Source organism: Nymphalis io, chromosome 23, assembly GCF_905147045.1.
Source record: "Nymphalis io chromosome 23, ilAglIoxx1.1, whole genome shotgun sequence".
In the NCBI taxonomy this organism is placed as follows: Eukaryota; Metazoa; Arthropoda; class Insecta; order Lepidoptera; family Nymphalidae; genus Nymphalis; species Nymphalis io.
The window spans coordinates 23,746-45,056 of NC_065910.1; the positions used below are offsets into that span (position 1 = coordinate 23,746).

General features: G+C 32.4%; 2 protein-coding genes and 2 non-coding genes across 4 annotated transcripts in view; 2 read left to right on the forward strand and 2 right to left on the reverse strand.

The window, feature by feature from the left end:
- Positions 1–1,210: 1,210 nt before the first annotated feature.
- On the forward strand, positions 1,211–1,282 carry Trnae-uuc (transfer RNA glutamic acid (anticodon UUC)). Its single transcript has one exon. It is a non-coding gene; the product is annotated as a tRNA-Glu (tRNA).
- Positions 1,283–1,502: 220 nt separating this feature from the next.
- Positions 1,503–1,619, reverse strand: Trnal-caa (transfer RNA leucine (anticodon CAA)). Its single transcript has 2 exons — positions 1,582–1,619; positions 1,503–1,547 (listed from the first exon to the last, which is right to left on the reverse strand). It is a non-coding gene; the product is annotated as a tRNA-Leu (tRNA).
- A 1,100-nt stretch (positions 1,620–2,719) lies between these two features.
- Positions 2,720–3,965, forward strand: LOC126777726 (uncharacterized). Its single transcript, XM_050500876.1, has one exon. The coding sequence runs from the start codon at positions 2,858–2,860 to the stop codon at positions 3,365–3,367; it is 510 nt and encodes a 169-aa protein (XP_050356833.1). The 5' UTR covers positions 2,720–2,857; the 3' UTR covers positions 3,368–3,965.
- A 513-nt stretch (positions 3,966–4,478) lies between these two features.
- Positions 4,479–21,311, reverse strand: part of LOC126777613 (uncharacterized) — a 31,958-nt gene continuing 15,125 nt past the window's right edge. Inside the window, exons 2-3 of the mRNA XM_050500689.1 lie at positions 6,117–10,559; positions 4,479–5,950 (exon numbers count right to left, since the gene is read on the reverse strand). Of these exons, the coding sequence (XP_050356646.1) occupies positions 5,018–5,950; positions 6,117–10,559 (5,376 nt within the window). The 3' untranslated portion in view covers positions 4,479–5,017. The remainder of the gene's footprint in view (positions 5,951–6,116; positions 10,560–21,311) is intronic.

Here is a 21,311-nt window from a genome sequence, read left to right on the forward strand (position 1 = left end):
ATTAATAAAATGTGTTAATACACTCACTTTTAAAATAATGAAATTAAAGTTAAAAATGTTATTGCAATCCAATTTTAATTTATTAAATTATGAAACAATTTTTAAGAGTTATTTAAACACTGCTTAGAATTTTAGAATATAAAACTAATAATAAAAACATTTTAAAACTGCAAACAAAGTTTGCCGGCTGAGAGTATAATTGAAAACTATTTCTTTTGATGTTACAGAAATTCATAAATAAAAATAACCATTGTAACTTATAAATTGTAAGTTTATATTTAGCAATCATTTTGTTAATTTAGAACGTAAAATTACTAAGCAAAACATCTTTAAAAAAAAGTAACGGTGTTAACGGAACTTGCCGTTTTATGATATCACAATGATCTGTTGTTTTTTATAAATCCAGATAATAGTTTTACAATTGAATTTTTAATTTAATGATTAACTTTTTAACAAATAAGGAGTAATTGTTCGTCTCTTAAAAGAGTACTCAACCATTACATCTATAACCTAGGGGCTAAAGAATCTCTAAGACAGATATGTGAAGAGATTAAAATATTAACTTCGGCTTCTCAATACACATTATGTAATGTTATGTAGGTATTTAAAAAACATAAATGATTTTGTATAAGGAACAAACTCAAAGTTTCCCCTCTTCCCTCCCTCTGTGACACTCTGCTGGTGATGCAAAGCAAAATCGCCATACTGGGGATTGACGTTCGCTGCGACCTTAGTCCATGGGCTGGTCTTAAGTCATATCGGTTCGGAAAAATCGACTGTTTGTGCTTGTACCACAGAGTGGTTCTGCGAGGTAGGAATTACTAGTGCTTTATTTGTACTAGGCAGCTCATCCACGAGTTCTAGTGTATTGTCTTGGTGGTAAAAAACATAAAAAAGACGCTGAACACTTCGACGAAATGACTACCTCGTTACGTATTATTTGACAACATATACATTTTATAGTATGGAGATATCTGGAATGAAAAAAACTTTACATTTACATTAGAGTAGACGAGAAACCCCGTTAATATATAAATAAATTATCTATGATTGAGCTGACGATTGACAAAAATATTTAACATCAAATATTTTTGTCAATTAAATATATAATTAAAAAATAAAATATTTAATATCAAAAATAATTTCAATCAAGTAAAAGATACAACGTTAATAATATAACATATTAAGCTATTTCGAAATTATTAGTATATCCCGTATGGTCTAGTGGCTAGGATACCTGGCTTTCACCCAGGAGGCTCGGGTTCGATTCCCGGTACGGGAAAGTTTTTTTTTAATTTTATTTGTCGTTTTTTTCTTATAACTGGGATTATAACTTATAACTGTGTATTTGATATGATATGAATATAGCAAAATGTTCTAAACATTTTTATTTTGCTAGCATGGTACAATTTAAACTGCAATATTATTATTGAAATCATAATTAGTAGAGATGGAAAAAATATATGTCAATAAAATATAAAAATTATACACAAAAAAATATTTGTCAGAAGTGGGATTCGAACCCACGCCCTCAGAGAGGACCAGAATAGCTCGAATACCTACTAAGTAGGCAAGGATACCCTTGAGTCTGGCGCCTTAGACCGCTCGGCCATCCTGACATATAGCAGAATGGTTGAAATACTCTTTCATATGCAACACAAAACACAATTTTTTTAACAATACTTTTATTATATTTGTTACAATTTTTGTAAATTATTTACTAACACATATTATTTATGATTATATAAATTACTAATTATTATGTATTTAAGCCAATGCACAACTTTTTTACATAAACCTTTTTCAATAAATACTTTTACTAATCAAGTTTTATAAATTTGCCTTGTCAGTAAAAATATATTATTTACATACATGTCGTCGATGAAAACATAACAATTATTATTATAATAAAATAAGTGTTGGTTTTATATTAATATTTTATACTGACAGCGGCATCTATCGGAAGAAACCCATACCACATAACGTGCAAAAGAACATACACGGTGAAATATGTATATATTTCGCAGTTCGTATTTGTGTTTTGTATAGACAGATGGCGTTCTAAAGATTTTATTGTATTTATTAAGAGTTAATCCTAAAGTTTACGCTGCTTTATTTATTAATATTACTAGTAACATTTATATGAAATCAAGTATGAAGCTTATCTTACACGAAAATGCCATTAGCTAATAATTTTAATAATTGTCAGTTAGTTATTTTTACTTAAAACCTGTATGCCGTACATATTCAACTTTTAAAAGTAATTATTGTATTTAATACACGATCAATAATTAAAGTAATTTTTTTATTTCAGATAACTAATAACTAGAAATTGATTTTAAAATAATGCAAGTACTTATTTTAGATGTTTCTTAAAACGAAGTTTCGGTTTGTATTCAAAATTCATACAATTCAGATTTAACGTTTCAATAGATTTAGGTGGACGGAAATGTATAACTGTATAACTTAAAAAGTAAGAAGTACTTCCCTAACTTTGCAGTATAACAATTTTCTTAACTACGACAACCAAAGAAAATAAAATCGACCGATCGTTATACTATGTAATTATATATTTGCATAAAATTTAGTTTATCAGTTATTGTAAATAGGAGTTTAGGATTTCCAATAGATAATTTGGTATTACTTATCTGTTTTATATATTGGAATTGTCAAAATATGACACTTGACATTATCAATTTTATTCCAATTTACCACCTTGTTATCTTTGTTGGGCTTTTTAATTATGTTATGAAAAATTTAATAAAAAAATCAAATTCGCAAATATGTATTATTAAAAAGAGGCAAATTAAACTGAAAATCATTAAAAGAATTTTTAAAGCAAATTAAAAAATCTACGATGGACGTTGAAGTAAAAATAAAAGAAGATATGAAAAAATTGGGATGCAAGTGTGATAAGAAAATAGCGTTGGCCTATCATTTATATATATATTTAGTCGATGAAAAGCTTATGTATGACACAGAATACTGTTATAACAAAGATATAGATACACTTTATGTCGTCGCGAGATCAATTAAAAATGAAAAACTAAACATTTATGTGCCAGTACCGACAAGTGTGGACGTATCTATTGATACAATAAGTGTACTACAAGAGAATTTGTGTACTGTAGAAACTGGAGCAAGTGTAAACTTAGCATTCATAGAAAGCGATTGTTCCACAGTGATCTATACATTTACTAAAGGTATCGCTGAACGGCCATCTGCTGAGAAATCATCACAACTTAGACAGAAATTGGAAAGAAGAATGTTCATTAATGGTGAATTAAAAGAAAATAGAAGTAAGATTTTAAATGATGCTCTCAATGGTGGCTTTGTTGATGACGATGACTGTCAAGTTTTAGATTAATATCTTGAATTGACACATTGTATGGTTTGAATGTTCTAATGACTTTCTGATATGTCTTTCAATGATTGATCTTAGATCAGTAAATAAAAAAAATACTTACAAGTAATTATTTCACTAGTAAATTTCAAGTTTGTAAGGATTAAACTACAAATAAGAATAGTTGCGACATCCATAAATATGTCAAGTCTTTGAATTATTATATTTTAGCTTCTAAAATAATATTAAACTTTTAAAATTTACACTTTTAAGTATTACAGTAAGAAAATGAATTAATGCTTTTACACTTCTATTTCCTGTTTATCAATTTATATGTGGTTCTTTCCCTGTAACCTGTTAAATTTCATGTAAAATCTGTCCTGAACATTATTTTATTAAAATGTATCTAACTGGAAATTAAGTGAAAGTTTTGCATGATGTGACAAAGGGCTCTAAGATTTCTCTAGTATATAATAATTTATCATGAAATATGAACTATTGTATTCTATTATTTGTTAAATATAACCAAAACAAAATACAGTTAAAATATTGAAAATGTTATTTGTATTTTATGAACTCAAGACTATAAGAACCTTTTCAATTTAATAGAATTATTTCAGTCATTATTTTCTTAAATCTCAGTTATTTGGTACATTTGTTGCAAAAAATATACCAAGTAATGATTTTGCCTTATGAAAATAATTGATGTGTTTTAGTTAAATCCATATGAGTTGATTACTTGTATGAATTAATGTTATAGTGCAAAGTTAAGTAAATTTATAAAAATATTTAATGAAAGAAAGTTGTTTTATTTAGTTTTTATTATTTATAAATTACAAATTAGAAATGGTACACATATCCACTCTATGTTCATATATTTAGACTTTGGGTGGGTACAGAGTTAGGATGTAAGCAACCTTTAATATTAAAAACAGAGAGAATATGTTAAAATAATTAAAAAGTTTTTTTTTTTTCTAAAATAATCTGTATATTATTTGTATTGTTCAAATCAAACATTTAAAAAAATATATACTAATGATATTGGATAGGAAAAAATATATGCTTTGGGTATTTTTTACTATAAGCAAAGATTACAGCTCTTTTATATAAATATGTTCAGTATAAATGTCACAGTTGTAATAAACATTGTGAATATAAAAAAGTCTTACAATATTGATTAAAAATATTTTCAGTCGAAATGTTTATTTTACAGAAAGTAAGTAAAAAACCTATTTCTATTCTTAATTCATATAGGGTTTTACAATATAATATTTTCAAAATATGTGGCCACTTAACTTAAAGGTACTTTATTATCTACATATATGATAACCACAAAAATAAATTGTTTAGTAATAAAGACAAAGAAAAATAACAAGGTACAACTTTCTTCATATCACAGAGTATCATTAGTTTCTCTTATATATATTTCTTAGTCTTTATACAAATCTATTTACCTTTATGATCACAATGAATGTGAGAAAAGGCGAAATCAAGTAAAGAGACATTTAATTATATTTACATGATTTCACTATTTCAGGGTTATAAATAGTACAATAAATATAAAGAAATATCAAGATAGTTAAAGAAGCTAACACCTAGTGGAATTGTTCTATTAAATAGTCACTTGTTACACTAAGGATTTTGAACACATTGTTAGCACCACTTTAGTTCATTTTATAATAAATTTTTGTTGGTTTTAATACATTTGCCCCTGAAACAAATCTCAGTTTCGTGAGATATTTCTGTAGACATAGACGTACTGACAACACTATTTGGATCCATAAAGCTGGACATTGATGAAGTTTCAATATTTACAACAGATTTTTCTGTTACTACTTCTGAATTTAAATTACTAGTTGTTCTAGTTTCAATGCTTGCAACTGATTCTGTTACCTCTTCATTGCCGTCATTGATTATTTCAGCAGTTATTTCGTCAGGGATGTAAGTACTTTCAGTTGTTGCTTTAACTTTAGTGGTCTCAGTTTCTGTTGAGGCATATTTAATCTTTGGCGTTGTCGTCATTGCAGTTTCTTTGATAGATTTTGTCGTATCATTGTTTACAGATTCTATGTCTGAAGATGTTTCTCCGAATAAATAATCCATAAAACTGAAACCATCGGATCGATCAATACTAGCCGTAGCAATAGACGATGGCTCCGTAGGATCGCTGTAATAAGCACTGTCATCTAAGGTAGGATTTGGTGAACCTGTACCTAAGTCCATGTCTCCCGGATTTATTGATTCTGCTGAGCTATCACTTTTTATGTCTTTTTTGATATTAGATTGTAAATTATCTTTTAAAATTTCCGCATTGGTCTCTATATTGCTATTTGTTAACTTAGGTATGTCTATATTCGGTATAACATCAATCTGATCATCGTCTATGTCGAAAAAATCTTTGAGAAACTGATAGTTTGGCTTATACGTTGTTGCCTTTACATCTTTTCTTGGTTTTTCTATTAACTTTTTAGGAATTGGGTGGCCCAGTTGATTTACTGCGCTCGAGTAGTATTGAGATTCAGCTACTTCAATTTCTTCATTAACTGGACGAACTTTCTTAACCCTCTTCCAAAAACCACGACGACGATTATTTCTGCTTGGCACCTCCTGAAATAAAAATAAAATTACATATATGGGATAGACAACATTATTGTTACTATTTCATTTTAGTAAAAAGCCTCAAATCGCCTTTAATATATATATTTATTATAATTTTCAAATACGGTACAGATAAATTGCTTCGATAAAATAAAAAAGTGTTTTAATGTATTACCTCAGTTACATTAAGGGAAGAAACGTTATCCGGCGTTGTCGTTGTAATTTCTTCATGAAGCGGGGTTGTAGATGTCAGAGAGTAGTTTTCTCCGGAAGAAATAATTCTTTCTGGAGGAATCTCTCCGATTTCCCCGCCCTTGTGTTTCATAACATTGCCCGTGTATTCATTTTCATCTTGTTCTTCCAAATTTTTCATTACCTCTTCGAGCATGCTTTCAAATGTAGACATACTGTCGGAATCCACTTTTGTTACTTTACTTTGTTCAACTAAAGCTTCTAAAGTAGGTGGAATATCTGATATTTTTTTCTGAATTCTGTTATTAGTTGCAGGTGTTACAGAAATAAGTATGTCTTCATATTCATTTCTTGCTGTTATTATATCAAGTTCTTCATTTTTAGACTTGCTAGTACTTTGTTCAACTTTTATGTCATCTGCTATATCATTAGGATTAAATGGTTTGAATGAATCCTTTGATATTTTTGGAGACCATCGGTCTGATTCGGGCGCAGCATATTTGGGTCTATTTATAGAATAATTTGAATCCTGATCTTCAGATGCTTGGTCGTCTGTTTCCGTTTTTTGATTATATCTTTCTGACAATCTCGGTCTGTGACTGTATCTGTTGTGCACATTATTTTTGACTGTTGATACGTCTGTTTCGATATCGGGATTTTCGGTTGGTTTTTCTGTAGGTCGACGTCCCCTAAATCGATTTTTGAGTTCAAACGTTCTTCTAGTTACAGTTCCTTCGGTAGAAGTCACTCCGTAGTTAGGCCGTCTACGACGAAATTGACCACGTTTTGTGGAAGTTTCCGGTGTAGTAGATGTAACGACCGATTCAGTTGATGTATCTGGCTTATAAATAGGTTGTTTATAGTTGTCTTGAAACTCTGGTCGTATATGAATTTGTTTTGTTTTTAAATCTGCTTCAATTTCTTCAATTTTCATTGTTGTTCGTCGTTTATCAAATGCCGGTCTATATGTTATAGCTTGAAGTGGTTTCCTTCTCTCATTCCTTAATCTTGAAGTGTCCGATGAGGAAGATTGATGATACTGTCTTATAACGCCTGGACGTATTCTTACTCTATTATACGATGGTGTCGTTTCTACAATATTCTCTTCTTGTTCTTGCTCATTACTTATTTCTTGGCTTGAAATTTTAGTATTTTCTTCACCTTCAGCTGACGTTGTTTCCTCCTGCTTTTCCTTGGATTGAATTTCATCAAATGAGTTGGTTGGAGCGATTTGTTCAGTTACAGGATTAGCTGGATTAGTGGGCAAGTTATCATGATTATCTATTTTATATTCAGGGGATGTTGGTAGAGAATAACTGTCATCATATGATAATTCAGCACCCTCATGCGCTTTACTGCTTTTTAATTGATAAATATCATCTTCATCAGCATGTACTTTTTGTACATATGGAACGTCGGTTACACTATCAACAGCTGTCGTATATTGCTGCGATAAGTCTTTTAAATCTCTATTTATGGGTTCTGTTATGGAAATTTTATCATTACTGTAAGCGTCTTCTGTATCCTCATTTTTAATTATATCTAGTTTATTCGTAAAAAATGATTTTTCAGATGGTTCAGTAATGGCTTCTATATCGGTAGTGCTAGTCCTTTCCATTAATGTAACAGGGTAATTTTGATGCAGTACATCTCTTTGATAAGCTAAATCATGTTCTTTACTGTTTTGTTTATTTCTTTTTGTATATATGTCGTCAGTGTCCGATGGTTTATAATGAACTCTTCCTCTGGTTCGTGTTCTACTTGATTTAGTCGTACTTTCGTTAGATTCAAATTGATTTCCCATTGGTTTTTCAGATGTGATTTTATTTGGTTCATATCTTGTTCTAGCAGGTAGTGGTTTTCTTTCGCGTATAGGCCTCCTTGTTATTGTAGCACGAGTAGATGATTCATTTGATTCAGACTTTGTTGAAGGATATCGGGGACGTCCTCTTGTTCTAATGGGTGATCTTCTTGTTGTAGTAGAAGTGCTGCTTGTTGTTGAAGATAGTATATCGTAAGAATTATAGTTATTATTATTATTATTATTGTATTTAGGGGAAGATTTTGTCGATTGAATATAATTAGGTAAAGAATGAGACTGAATGATTGCGGCATTCGTATAGTTCTCATATTCTGGCTGTGAAGACTCCAATTTTTCTATATTATGTTCTGATTCATCTTTTGGGATTGTTTGGGTATTTTCGTTAACATTAACTGCATTGTTGTTATCAGTGTATTGGGTTTGAGGAAATGATTCAATTTTAGTATTAAATTCATTTGTGTTAAAAGCGGGATATTTTTGGTGTTGTTTTTCTGCTTCGCGATTAAATTCTTGAGTTTGATTTTGTAAATAATCTGGTAATGTTTGTGGTGTTGGTTGATACGATTGCTGTTGTGTTTGCTCGATTTCTTCTTGCTTAGTAGTCTGAAGCGGTGCAGGAGTAATTGGTATTGTTGATGGTGATGGTGATTGGTTATTTTCTATAGTAGCATATGGTTCTTTGTATTCATCAAAGAAATTATGATAATCTAATGGTGTACTAAAATGAAATGCTTGATTTATAGAATATGGATTGTGAGTCTCCAGTAATTGACTTGAGTGGGTTGTCGGTAGCTTAGTAGTTGACGTATCAGTAGTAGTCCTTGATGTAGTTGTAGTATCTAGCTTAAAAAAGTTTAAGGTTTTGGAAGATTCAGGAGCCTTGAATCTTGTATCTTGTGGAAAGTTAATAAATTGAGTTGGATTATATTGATTCTGCATATTGCTTAAGAAATAAGATCCACTTTTTAAAGGCGTTGATTGTGATCCAACACTATTTTCCGGTTCCTTGAATGGCCTTAAGGTACTCACTGATTGAGGTTCGATTGAATAATAGTTTTGTTCATATGAAGGCGAATTTGTTTTTGGAGAAGAGGTCGTATAGTAACTTACTTTTGGTTTTTGGGTTACTAATTTTTGTTCTTGTTTGTATGTTGGTTCGGAATATGAATGGGTATAAATATTAGTTCCAGATATCGCTTTATTTGTTGACGATGTATCCTTGATAAGTGAATTTATAACAACGGACCCCACATGTGGGGATGGAAATGGAATCTTAGCAAATCCTTGAGGCGTATGGTAACTAAGTGGTGCAACAAAGAAGGGAAGTTGTCTTAATTTTTTGTCACTATTCTCAATATTTGACAGATATGGAAGTTCGAATTTGACGTAAGTATCAGGTGGCGATAATGATGAAGGGCCAATAAATACCTTTGGCGCGTTCAAAGGATTAACAGAATCCAAAACTGGAATAGTGTTAGCATTTTTCAATGAGTATAATACATCTCCAACTTTAACTTGATCTTCTTTCTTTGCGTCTTGAGTAAGAAAAATTGCTAGAGGTGGTTGATGTGGTTTTAATTTTTTTGGCTTAACAGTTGTAGATGCAGTAGTTGAGAAGGGTGTTGTTATTGTTGTAAATTTAGAAAATGGACTTACTTCATGTAACTGACTATTAAAATTCGTTAAAAAATCTTGAGAATTATATGTTTCTAAGGGTTTCATTATAGGCCCATGAAATTCTCCCGCGAGATTTTGCATTAGTGGATTCGATCTGTGATTCTGATTGTAAAGTTCCGTATTCACGAGTTGTGCTGATGTCAGTGGACTCCTAAAATTAAATTGACCTCTATTGAGAGACTCTAAAGGCACATACAGTAATTGAACTTCTTCCCTTTCAACCTTCATTTTCGGCGCACCGAGTGACTCTTTCGATAGGTTTGTGTTATCAAATTTCACCTTTTGTGACGTTTGAGTATGTTTATTAACAACATTGAAATCACTGCTGTTTTCTGCACGATAACCATCTATGAATTTCGGAAGTTCGGGTTTAAGTTTTTGTGGTTGGTTAAAATTCTTTAAGGCTTGAGGGCTCGAAGACTGTAAAGTTTGGGTCGTTTTAAGAGATGATTCAAATTTAATTGGATTTGAGACCGTTTGTGGTCTTGATTTTATATGGGGAACATTGTCAAAATTGAATTGTGGTGTAATAAAGCCTTGGCTGAGAGGAAAATTCGGTTGCGTTAGTCCAAATCTTAAACCTTGGCTAAAGCCTTGATCCGTAAGATAGTTTTGTGGTGCGGAAGGTACTGACTGAAGATAAAGCTGTCGATTTGTTGGAGAGTTATAGAATGTCCTGGAAGGAAAAGTATCCTGACTGAATCCAGTTGGTCTAACAAATCCGGCAAAGGGCTCAGATAATATTCTGGGCTCAGCGACTGCTTGTCTTCTGATTTGAGGTACATTTCTTTCTGTAGGGACTCTCAGGGGAACCCAATCGCTAATGTCCGATGTATATGAGCTGATTTGGCGGGACCATCTCGTTTGTTCTTTTTCGGCTGAAGAAACAGCCAACACGGCCAGAATGGCCAGTACTTTATGCGACATCTGAAACAAATTAAATTAATATAAGTTTACTACAATAAGTGGTTATATTTTGACTTTTTAAATAAAGACTCGACTTGATTTTAAAGGAATACGTATTATGACTTGAATGTGAGACTATTTCAATAACCTAAAAAACACCGTGTTAAGTTTGATTAGCTGCACAATGAACAAAGACGCTACCACGATACCACTGTTTGTTTTTTATATTTGTTTCATCGTGTTTGTTCCTTCTTTACTTCTAAGAATGTTCTGGACTATCGATGAACTTGCAACTTGTTTCACAATATCGTACAAAGCTTCAGATGCATTGTTTCTTTAGTCTCGATTTCAAAGACGTTTTATTTAGAAATACAATCTCGTCACTATATTAACATAGAATGGTAACCAATTTTTATCGAATTTACCTTGAATTAACAGATTCTATTTAGAAGAATATTAGATAAATTTACGTTATTTAAAACGCTTTTGGCGTTACAACTACTTTACTATGTGATGTTATTTAATGGTTTAATATTAGGGAGGTACTCGTGTCCGTCAAGACCCTAGCAAGAAATTAATTTCTGGCTTTACTCAAATCCCTTATTCTATATTCTTATTGATTGTTAAATTAGAAACTAGGATCGCCGGTTCAGAAAAGAACCAGCGAACAAAACACAGCGGCTTTTTTAACATGTCTTGTATTTTTTTACAAATTTTCAGCATAAAAATTTTTCATTCAGTCGCTATTTGTATAATAACTTTTGCACACAAGCGTTTTTTTAATTCGCTTGCTTAATTACCTACCGCATAAAAAATATTATTTATCTGCAAAATAAGTCAAGTTAGTAAGGTTTATGTGTCTCAGTTTAGTTCTTAAAAAATTGTTATTTCATATTTAAATAATAAATACTTTTGAATCCCCAGGTCTACCTACGGCCATGTTGTTCACTTTGTGGTCGAAATTCTAAAATAATGGGTGACGACGTTCATCCCCCTTTTACACAACCTGCGATGTAACCTTCAAATATTCTATTTTAAATATATATTTAATCTCTAAATATATCTAATCATCAACGGATAATGGTAATTCTCAGGTTTTCTATTGAAGGTGAAACCGCCATCACTGCACTTTCACTGAGACTCGCCGGATAAATCAATATGGAAAAATATCAGTCATTATGCCAGTGCGGTTATGCGGTCTGTTATTCAGTACTGTTTAATATTACTGTAATAATACGAGTATAGATACTATAATTTGTGTGGAAATACGTAACATTACAGTAATACAAGGAACTAATTCTTCATGTCAACGAGCTGAGAGTCTCGACAACATTGCCATTTATTCGGATAAGCTTTTTGCACATCCTGTGGAACCGTTTGTTTCTCTATTTTATTTATTTATTATAACACTTGCTGCACAACATATAAATAAGATGAGAGAAGTTGGAAACAATCAAAGAAAAAGAAAATAAAAAATGGTGCTCAAAGGCTTTTTTAATTGCTTTTTTTGTATCGGACTATAAATCAACGTTGGGTTAATTTCTTATTGGCTGCCTAAATATAATGTGGGGTCAGCGGGTCGATTGTCTATAAGTTGTAATTAATAAAATTTTATTTAAACTAAATCAATCAAGTACACTTTTAATCCTTGCGCAATTTCATTTAATGTCGATGTCGATGAGAAGTACCGACACAAGATTCCATGCACAGCCTTAGCTTAGTCGGTGGTTTGGTTTACATTTAAATTACACAACAAGACGATTTCATCAAACCAGATTTTCCAAACGCTTGCGATAAATGAATGCAATATATTTAAACTATTTTTACGCTTGCTTTCGCGTGTTGACTTTCGTTTGTATGGCCGAAGCGCCGAGTACAAGCAGTTCAGACCACCGGGTGTATTATTTCAGGTTCAATGTTTAGATCACGTGAATCAACCAAAGACCAAAGTGGGTCGGGTGGGTGGTAAGACTCGAAGATACTCGGCGGTAAAAGAAAACGCCGTGATGAAATCTGAATATTTCTGAATCTGAAATTAAATCTGAATGTGTCGGATGAAAATTTGCCACATGAGTACCTATCCGCCAGTTTACAGACTTCTAATAAGTTTCGCCACATAGTGATTCAGTTGTCTACGCTGTATTTATTAGTCCTATACTAATAAATACGTCACACAGATGCTGTAGTAAATATTGATACACCAACTGCTAAGAGCTTTCAACGAGGTAATACATTCAATCATCATGTGCTGAAACAAACAGATAAACGCACTCCATCCTTTTTTGTATAAAAGAGCGCTAATCGCCCATAGCTTGTACCAGTAATATACACGTGAGCACTGACGTTTTCATCCGCATGCCGACTACATTCTCGAGCGAGAGGGTAATGTCCTGAAGCACAAACATATACCACCACCCACTATTATATTTCTAGAATGTTTTGTATAAATGTTGATAAAACTGTTACGAATTACGGAAGTGTCCTGCGAATTTAACTATCATCACCATCAACATTGCAACTATGGTGTACGATCTAACTTCGTATCTCATTCGTAAATGTTTAACCAACTTTTACCAACATTGAAACGCTATTTTGATGCGTATCATATTTAAACACGGGCAACACACATAAACTTGTGGCTTTTATAGATGCTACGAAAATCATTCTGTCAATCATTCTTCCAAAAACATAACTGTTGTAAATATCCCACTACTGGGCTGGGGCTTCCTCGGCTCTGGAGGAGATTACATCGTAGATAATATAACACACATATAATTATTAACTATTATTTAATGAAAACACTAGATTATTATACAATACCTATTTATGGAAAACTCTCTAAAATATATTAAAACATTAATTAAGTTGAAATATTTAAAAACGCATTCTTTGATTTAAACTAAAATGTCTTGAACACAAAACTAATAAAATATATATCTGGAGAACAAAGAAAGTACAAACTAATTTTAATGGCATTTTGTATTTATTATGATTGGTGGTTGGAGTTGTTATAATTAACAAAAAGCCTAAAAAATTAAATTCAATTAATATTATGGCTTTTAAAACTCAAGCTTTACTAAAAATAATATAAATACATATATATTTTTTTAACCTTATTGGTTTTTTTAATGACAAGTACTTAATTGATAGATATTGTAATACTATTCTTAGATTGTCATATAATTGATAAGATTTAAGAACCTACAAAAATCATGTTAATCGAATATAAAACGCGTTACGTAAAATGGATCGCAAACAAGTATGTTAACGAACGTTCCGATGCACGCAACTAGCGTCCGACTTACGCAGCGGCGCATGTCTGTGGTAGGACGTTACTAATTTAATGATTATTGTGAAAGACTCATTGTAATTATTATTATGGAACGTTATCGGTATTATAATTAATAATTATGTTTTATATTGTATGCGTTAAATACTTCAAATATCATGACTAACTGATTAATATGTCGGCTACTAAATGGTGTATTTTCTTATTTGAATAATTAGTTTTCATAAGTAATTGTCCTACAAATTGGATACATCGAGATAAAATTCTTATTCATTGGGAAGTATTGTCCGTCAATGTGCGCATCTTCTACTGATTAATACCTACCGCTTTAAGCAAAACGCATATTAAAACACGTAGAATCAAAAAAACCTAATTAACAGCATCGAAATGTAAGCAAAACTGCTTAGTAAAAGAAAGCACAGTGCGTGTGCGCCAGAGATATCTCTATACATACATTATACTCGTATATATGAGTGGTGTCAATGCTAGATATACGCGCCTTTGTGTGAATGCACGTATAGCAAGTGATCAACAAAAGGGATGGGTATTGTCGAATCGTCAATTTTATTGTATTAATCCATTGAATGAAAACACAATACTAGTATTTACTCGTATGTAGTGGATTTGCATATTTCGGAGTCTTAGTCAATTTAGGACCATGGCTTCAAACTGTCTTTTCTATTTAGGGGATGAACTGCTTTCAACCTCATTCTATGTAGATGTTCGTTCTTGTTTTGTTACTAGCAACAACGACTACGGCAAAGCCGACAAATGCTTAGTAAATGGTCACCATATCTAGTGACGTTATGGCTTGTACGCAAAGTAACATTTTTTTTTTTATAGAATAGGAAGGTGGACGAGCATATGGGCCACCTGATGGTAAGTGGTCACCAAACGCCCTTAGACATTGGCATTGTAAGAAATGTCAACCATCACTTATAGCCAATGCGCCACCAACCTTGGGAACTAAGATTTTATGTCCCTTGTGCCTGTAATTACACTGGCTCACTCACCCTTCAAACCGGAACACAACAATATCAAGTACTGCTGTTTTGCGGTAGAATATCTGATGAGTGGGTGGTACCTACCCAGACGAGCTTGCACAAAGCCCTACCACCAGTAATATACATTTCCAGAGATGGTGCCCCTCAGTTATCTCGACACATTACCCGAACGATTACAACATACAGTTCAACGGCCGGTAGTGCGTTACAAACGGTTAGTGACTTGTGTCGTAATACGAGAGATTGTGGAATATACAACGACGAGGAGCAACTGCCTTTGTTGTTTACTGACAGTACAATTAGCGCCGAAGAAGTCCGTACTACAACAAACAAAAATAAATCTTAAAATAATGTATGTCTTTTTCTGTATGATCGATAACGTGTGTGATAAATTTCATAATCGGTTGAGATGCTCAAAAGCGGGCGCGTAGCAAACAAACACATGTTAAACTAATTCGTACTAATACAATCAAAAGTAAAGACTATTCACAGTGTGTGTATTAGATGAGTATTTCATCAAAATACAGTTAAAGAGTGAAGCGTGCAATGCTTGGAATGATTTACCCACATGTTGCAGTCGATATTTAGGTAGAGAAAAGAAAAAGAACCGTAGAGCTTTACACGACATGCTATAGCTATTTAATAGATTATTGTTATAAACATATATAACATACAAGATAAAATTAACTATATCAAAGCGATAAACTCAAAATCTACGGAACTGATTTTCATACGTTTTTAACCAACGGATTATCAGGAAAGTTTGGTATCTAGTTTATCACGAAGTGGAGTGTTTATTCCTCTGATTTAAAATAATACATTAAAGGAGATGAAATATATTAGCGTGAGTGTGACTATCTCTCTATGAAAAAGTTACGTATTTGTGAGTTTACTATATGACGTCTTTATGTACGTACATAATTATATGTGTATGTGTCAATTCGAAACTGTTGCAAATAATAATTTATTTAACATATGACCTGTGACATACTCTATGTAGCTCTCTGTATCAGATCTTTACGTTGTGATAATTGCTTTTCGAAAGTGACGCAGCTTTGTTCACATTACACCGAACGTCGGCCCTTTTACACGAACACGCCGCCTTAGAGAAATCGTTCGTCGGATAATGTATTGACGCACAGAATATAATAGATACAAAACCGATGAAATCAATAGCGAGAATACTTTAAAACAAAAAAGTAAGTAAGTAACAGCCTGTAAATGTCCCACTGCTGGGCTAAGGCCTCCTCTCCCTTTTTGAGGAGAAGGTTTGGAGCGTACTCCACCCCGCTGCTCCAATGCGGGTTGGTGGAATACACATGTGGCAGAATTTCGATGAAATTAGACACATGCAGGTTTCCTCACAATGTTTTACTTCACCAAAAAGCACGAGATGAATTATAAACAGAAATTATCACATTAAAATCGGTTTAAGGTCGATTCAAAATTGTCGCAGACAGTGGAAAGAATACTTTGACATGAGAGCTGCGACAAAACGGATATGGTACAAAACAATACAGCCAAACTTAAGTCGCAAACCTTGTTTTATTGGTGCCAATATGAGTAGGTCTGAAATTGTAACAGCCTTGCGGCTTCGTTCCGGGACATTCCACTGTATAGTTTTGCCTCCTTAATTGGTAAGGCGGTGTCATCTGCATGTACAGAATGCAATAATGATGATGTATACCATATATTAGCAGAATGTGTCCGAAATGAAGCAGAAAGAATTATTTTATTAATAAGATTTAATATTAATTTATTAGATATAGGAGCTTTTAACAGCATACTGGCCTATCCTGTCTCGGATCAGGCTAGAATGTTATATAGTACAAGTAGGATTAAGACATAGAATTATTTAATTTTTGTTATTTATAGGTTGATTTTGTTAACTGATTTATTATGTTTAGTTATTCGTATAGGGGTGGCATGATCACTCGGTGACCAAACGCCTCTAAATAAAGATTAAAAAAAAAATTCAGAGGTGCTTGGCTGGGTTTGAACCCACGTTCATCGGTTAAGATTCACGCGTTCTTACCACTGGGCCACCTCGACAAAACTTTAAAACAAAATAAAGACAAATTAATTAATAAAACTAATTTTAAAAATATAATCTATGTAATGTCGGATGGCAGCTATCACTGGGTACCTAATGTTATGATTAAAATACTGAAACATTGTAGTCAACAAACTGTGTAGTCGTACAAACGTTTTCGCTCGCATTAAAATAACACCTCAGTATAATGGTGTGTAGCTGTTATGTGAAATGCGACTGCTTTATGTCCACTAAATGTATAAGCTTTTAACTTGAAACATTAGAGTTAATCAACAAAGTATTGTTTGCGTACGATCGTGTTTGTATTACTCGAGTGCGTCGCGCGAGGCTCATTGTGCGGTGGAAGTTTACTGTCACCTGACAGGGGTCAGGTGACAGTAAACGCGACTTTATTCTGTTGCCGAATAAACGGTACAGCATAGTTATGGTTATGATTAGCTTATTGTTTGCAGTTTTAATAATACAGAGAAGACGTTCAGCAGAGTCAAACATCTTTTACAAACCCCGCGCACCATACTAATTCACAAATAACAACATGTCTAAAGATATAGCCTATTCCAACCACAAGAGGAGTGACCCCAAATAAACACCTTTGACACCGATATCAATTGACGCGATATCATTGATCAAGATCTTGAATAGTCCATAATAATCACTATGGATTCGTGAAAAATTGCGTTTTCAATGTCCGCGAAGTTGTAATCGGAACTTCGAAAGTTAAATCAATGTGGTTATAACTAGTTAATTGGAATAGTGTTAACTGTTAATAGTGCATAATACAGCAGAATAATTAGAAAATCGCACGCAATTTGTAAATCTGCGATTAGTTTACCTTTACTCTTACTCCGATTGGAATAGGGTACAGTTTATTCCAATATACACCTACTGTATATACAAATTACATATTGCATACAAGGATTGCATGCAGCTATACTATAGTTAGAATAAACTAGTCCACACAGGTAACTTAAGCCTATCTAATTTCTATTTAATGCTAAGTAATCACTTTCACGTCTGACTGCTTATTTAAAGAGCCAGTTGTTTCCTGTGACCTAGTTAATCTAGGAGACTGGGCAGTGTCTGTCGCCTCCTGCTTTATAGAACAGCTTTTCCCTGACCTTGTTACTTGATGCGTCCTGATTGCTTGGGTATTTGGGTTGGTATAATATACGAGGAGTAATTAGCTTTAGCAAATAGTTATATCGCTTTAGTTGACATTCACTATATTATATATATTAATGAAAATTTTATTTGCATAAATATTTCATTAATCGATATTTTGATCCTAATTTACGACCATACCATTTGTAAACAAAAATGATATTTCAGTTAGTCTTTTGACAGTTTGTACAATTAGATATAATTACGTAATATATGATAATAGATCAGCGCATGCGCAACTTATTATGCACTTGGTGTGTGTATATAACAAAAAGTAATGAGTCGTGCATTGACCCAAATCAAAGTTGCATTACTTGAGGCTACTGAACCGACAATGAAAGAAATTATACGGTCGTTGAACATTTAGTCATTGGCGGGTCACGGAACATATGGGACGAGTGTTTGTTATGATCATATTATTAAGAACATTTTTCTCTTCAAATTTTACAAAGAAATAAATACGAAATTTGTTGTTCAGACATTATAAGGACAGTCTCGACATTGGGCTTAAAAGTTACTGTAACCATTTACATACGTTTGTACATACTGTAGTAGTACCGTGTTTAACAAAACGTTTTAAAATTATAGGTATAAATATTATCCATAAAAAAAATATTAAACGCCTTAATAAACATTTTAAAAAAGGAAGTTCACTGATTCAATTAATTCTTTGTGATTAAACCTTGCGCTAAGAACTACCAGTATTTTCATATTTTATCGTAATTTTAAATTGTAGGTAACTGAGATAAGCTCAAGTCAAATGCACGTGAGAAATTATAATCTCACATACATCTACAGAGGAAGGAATACAGCAGCTACCGCCATATATGTTTGCCTCGGCTATCAGTGTTCACAGAAAAACAAGTTCTACTTCCAAGTAATACAACCCATGGTTGGGCTTATGTATCGAATTTAGTTGATGTAAGTCATTACTATTTTGTAAGCCGGTATTTGAGTAAAAAAGAAGTGAAATGACAGGAAGAGTGACTGGAAACGGCTTTAACTTGACCGAACCGGTTTGAACTAGTTTTGAGCTTAGGAGGCTTTTAGGAATGAGTGGATATTTGCTTTCGTTTTTGATTTTCTTTTGCTTGAAAATATAATAAATGATTAAGACCAATAAATTAAAAAATAAAATTTACATACGGACATTAATTATTCTCCCACACAATACAAAGTCGATATATTATAATATAGTTTAATATTGATGTTTAAAGTTCGTAACCATTAGTTTGAGATACCGAAAGTGTGTTTGCCACACCGCGCTTTTCTTCCTTTTAGCGGAAATAACTCTCTCTTGCTTATGTTTACGACAAACATGTTTTTTTCTATGTAAATTTTATCTTCAAATGTATTAAAAAAAAAGAATCCGTCGGTAGGCTTGACCATAGGTAGCATTTACAATGACAAGCATAAAATGAAAATTGCCAGAGGATGAATCTCACTCCCTTAGACAGTTAACTAGTATAACTATTTACAATACTTAATACATTTAACAAAACGGTATAAAGAAAATGTTAAAAGATTTCAATATATAAAAAAATCGTTTAAGTTATTATAATCTGCGGGATTTATAGTCGGTAGTCGATAGTCTGCGGACGCGGAACGAGTTTCGGCGAAAGTGAAACTGGCACGGTTGTTCGGGAAATAGTGATTATTAATTTTATACACCTTTAATCTTTATATTATTATTTTATTAATAGAAAGATAGCACCTTGGGAATTATTTGTGTTGCTGTTCATTTGGTATTAATGACATATAATGAAGGCTTTTAAATCTGCTCGGTAAAGTTTACTCCACCACGATGACCGCTTTACTTAATCCTCAAGCGTTTTCTCTGTATATATATATATAATTAAGTTTTAAGTGAAAAGTTACTTAACTTCTGAAGCTCCCCTCACAAAATAACTATCTACTACAGTTACCGCACTTCGAGTCTGCGGAGAGAAACGGCAGCTTACTCTACAAACAATAAGCCGATTCTCTTGGGGCGCTCGCCGACCGTAGACGTCGACGATTCTTTACTTATTTTCGGTATTCATGCGTAACGTTATATACAACAGATGTTGTGCTTTATTTACAAACAAGTAATAATTAAATGTTGATTAGTTTGAGTAAAGGTCAGTAGCGCGTTGAAACCGCCCTTTTCCACGACAAATCTATTGAATTGATTAATCGGTCGGTGTTCGTGAGAGACCATTAGTAACGATACAACCAACCTTCACGTTTCTTATTGCTAATTGTTAAATATATTTCTGTGAAATATCAATTATGCAGAACATTTGACAAAATGTTTATTGTGTGTTTTGCAATACCTTCTATCATAACTTACTTGTAATAATTATTTTCATTTTTTTTAAACTTATTTAACGTTTACATAATTATATTTTTTTACATTACTTTATAACTATGTAAGCGTATTAATAATTTACGTTGAAAATGTTGACATATTTTTTTATATAAAAATTGTTTGTAATGTAGACCAGGAACTCGTCGAGGTATCGAATTTTGATTAGTTAGTAAATTTCTGTAATTATTATTATTGCTCTTTAATCATACAATCAAGATGTGTTGTATATGTAGATACGTACGTATTTTGGTATGTTACATATACATATTTATCTACTATGTAACAACCATACTTAGCATAATTTTACGTTTGGTAAATGAATGTCGGCCGAGCGACTTTCTATCCTAGAAGGTAGGTAGGTAGGTAGCTATGTAGGTAGTAGGTAGTTCTTACTTACAAATTAAATGTTATGATCTCTCACCGGAGTTACCGCCGCCGTGCCGCCGTGATCTCGTATTGGTCATTATAGTGAAAGTTCTGGAGGAATGCGAGATGACGTAAACTTGTTTTGACGTAACGCGTTGTAGGATATATACGTTTTTGCAAATTAATTGTGGATTTTTTAAATGTTTTAGTTAGTCAGCATTATTTACACCGTCACATAACATTATGCGTGATATACCTACCCCGATATTTTAGTTACTCTCAATATATAAAAAATATTTTCTTTTTTATTTGTCTTATAAAAGGCTAACGTTGATCATATGAGCAATTCCTTGCTTACCTGGCGCCGATTCCTTAAGATATATAATATAGATGTGAAACTAGAATCGAAGACAGTGATTAAGTACATAGATTGAGCTACCTATTGTAAATATACAAAAAAATATATTATTATCCTACTGTGTTTTTATTTATACTTATATACACAGGTTAGTAACATTTTGAAGTCAAGTTTTTTTAAATTTGATTTAAT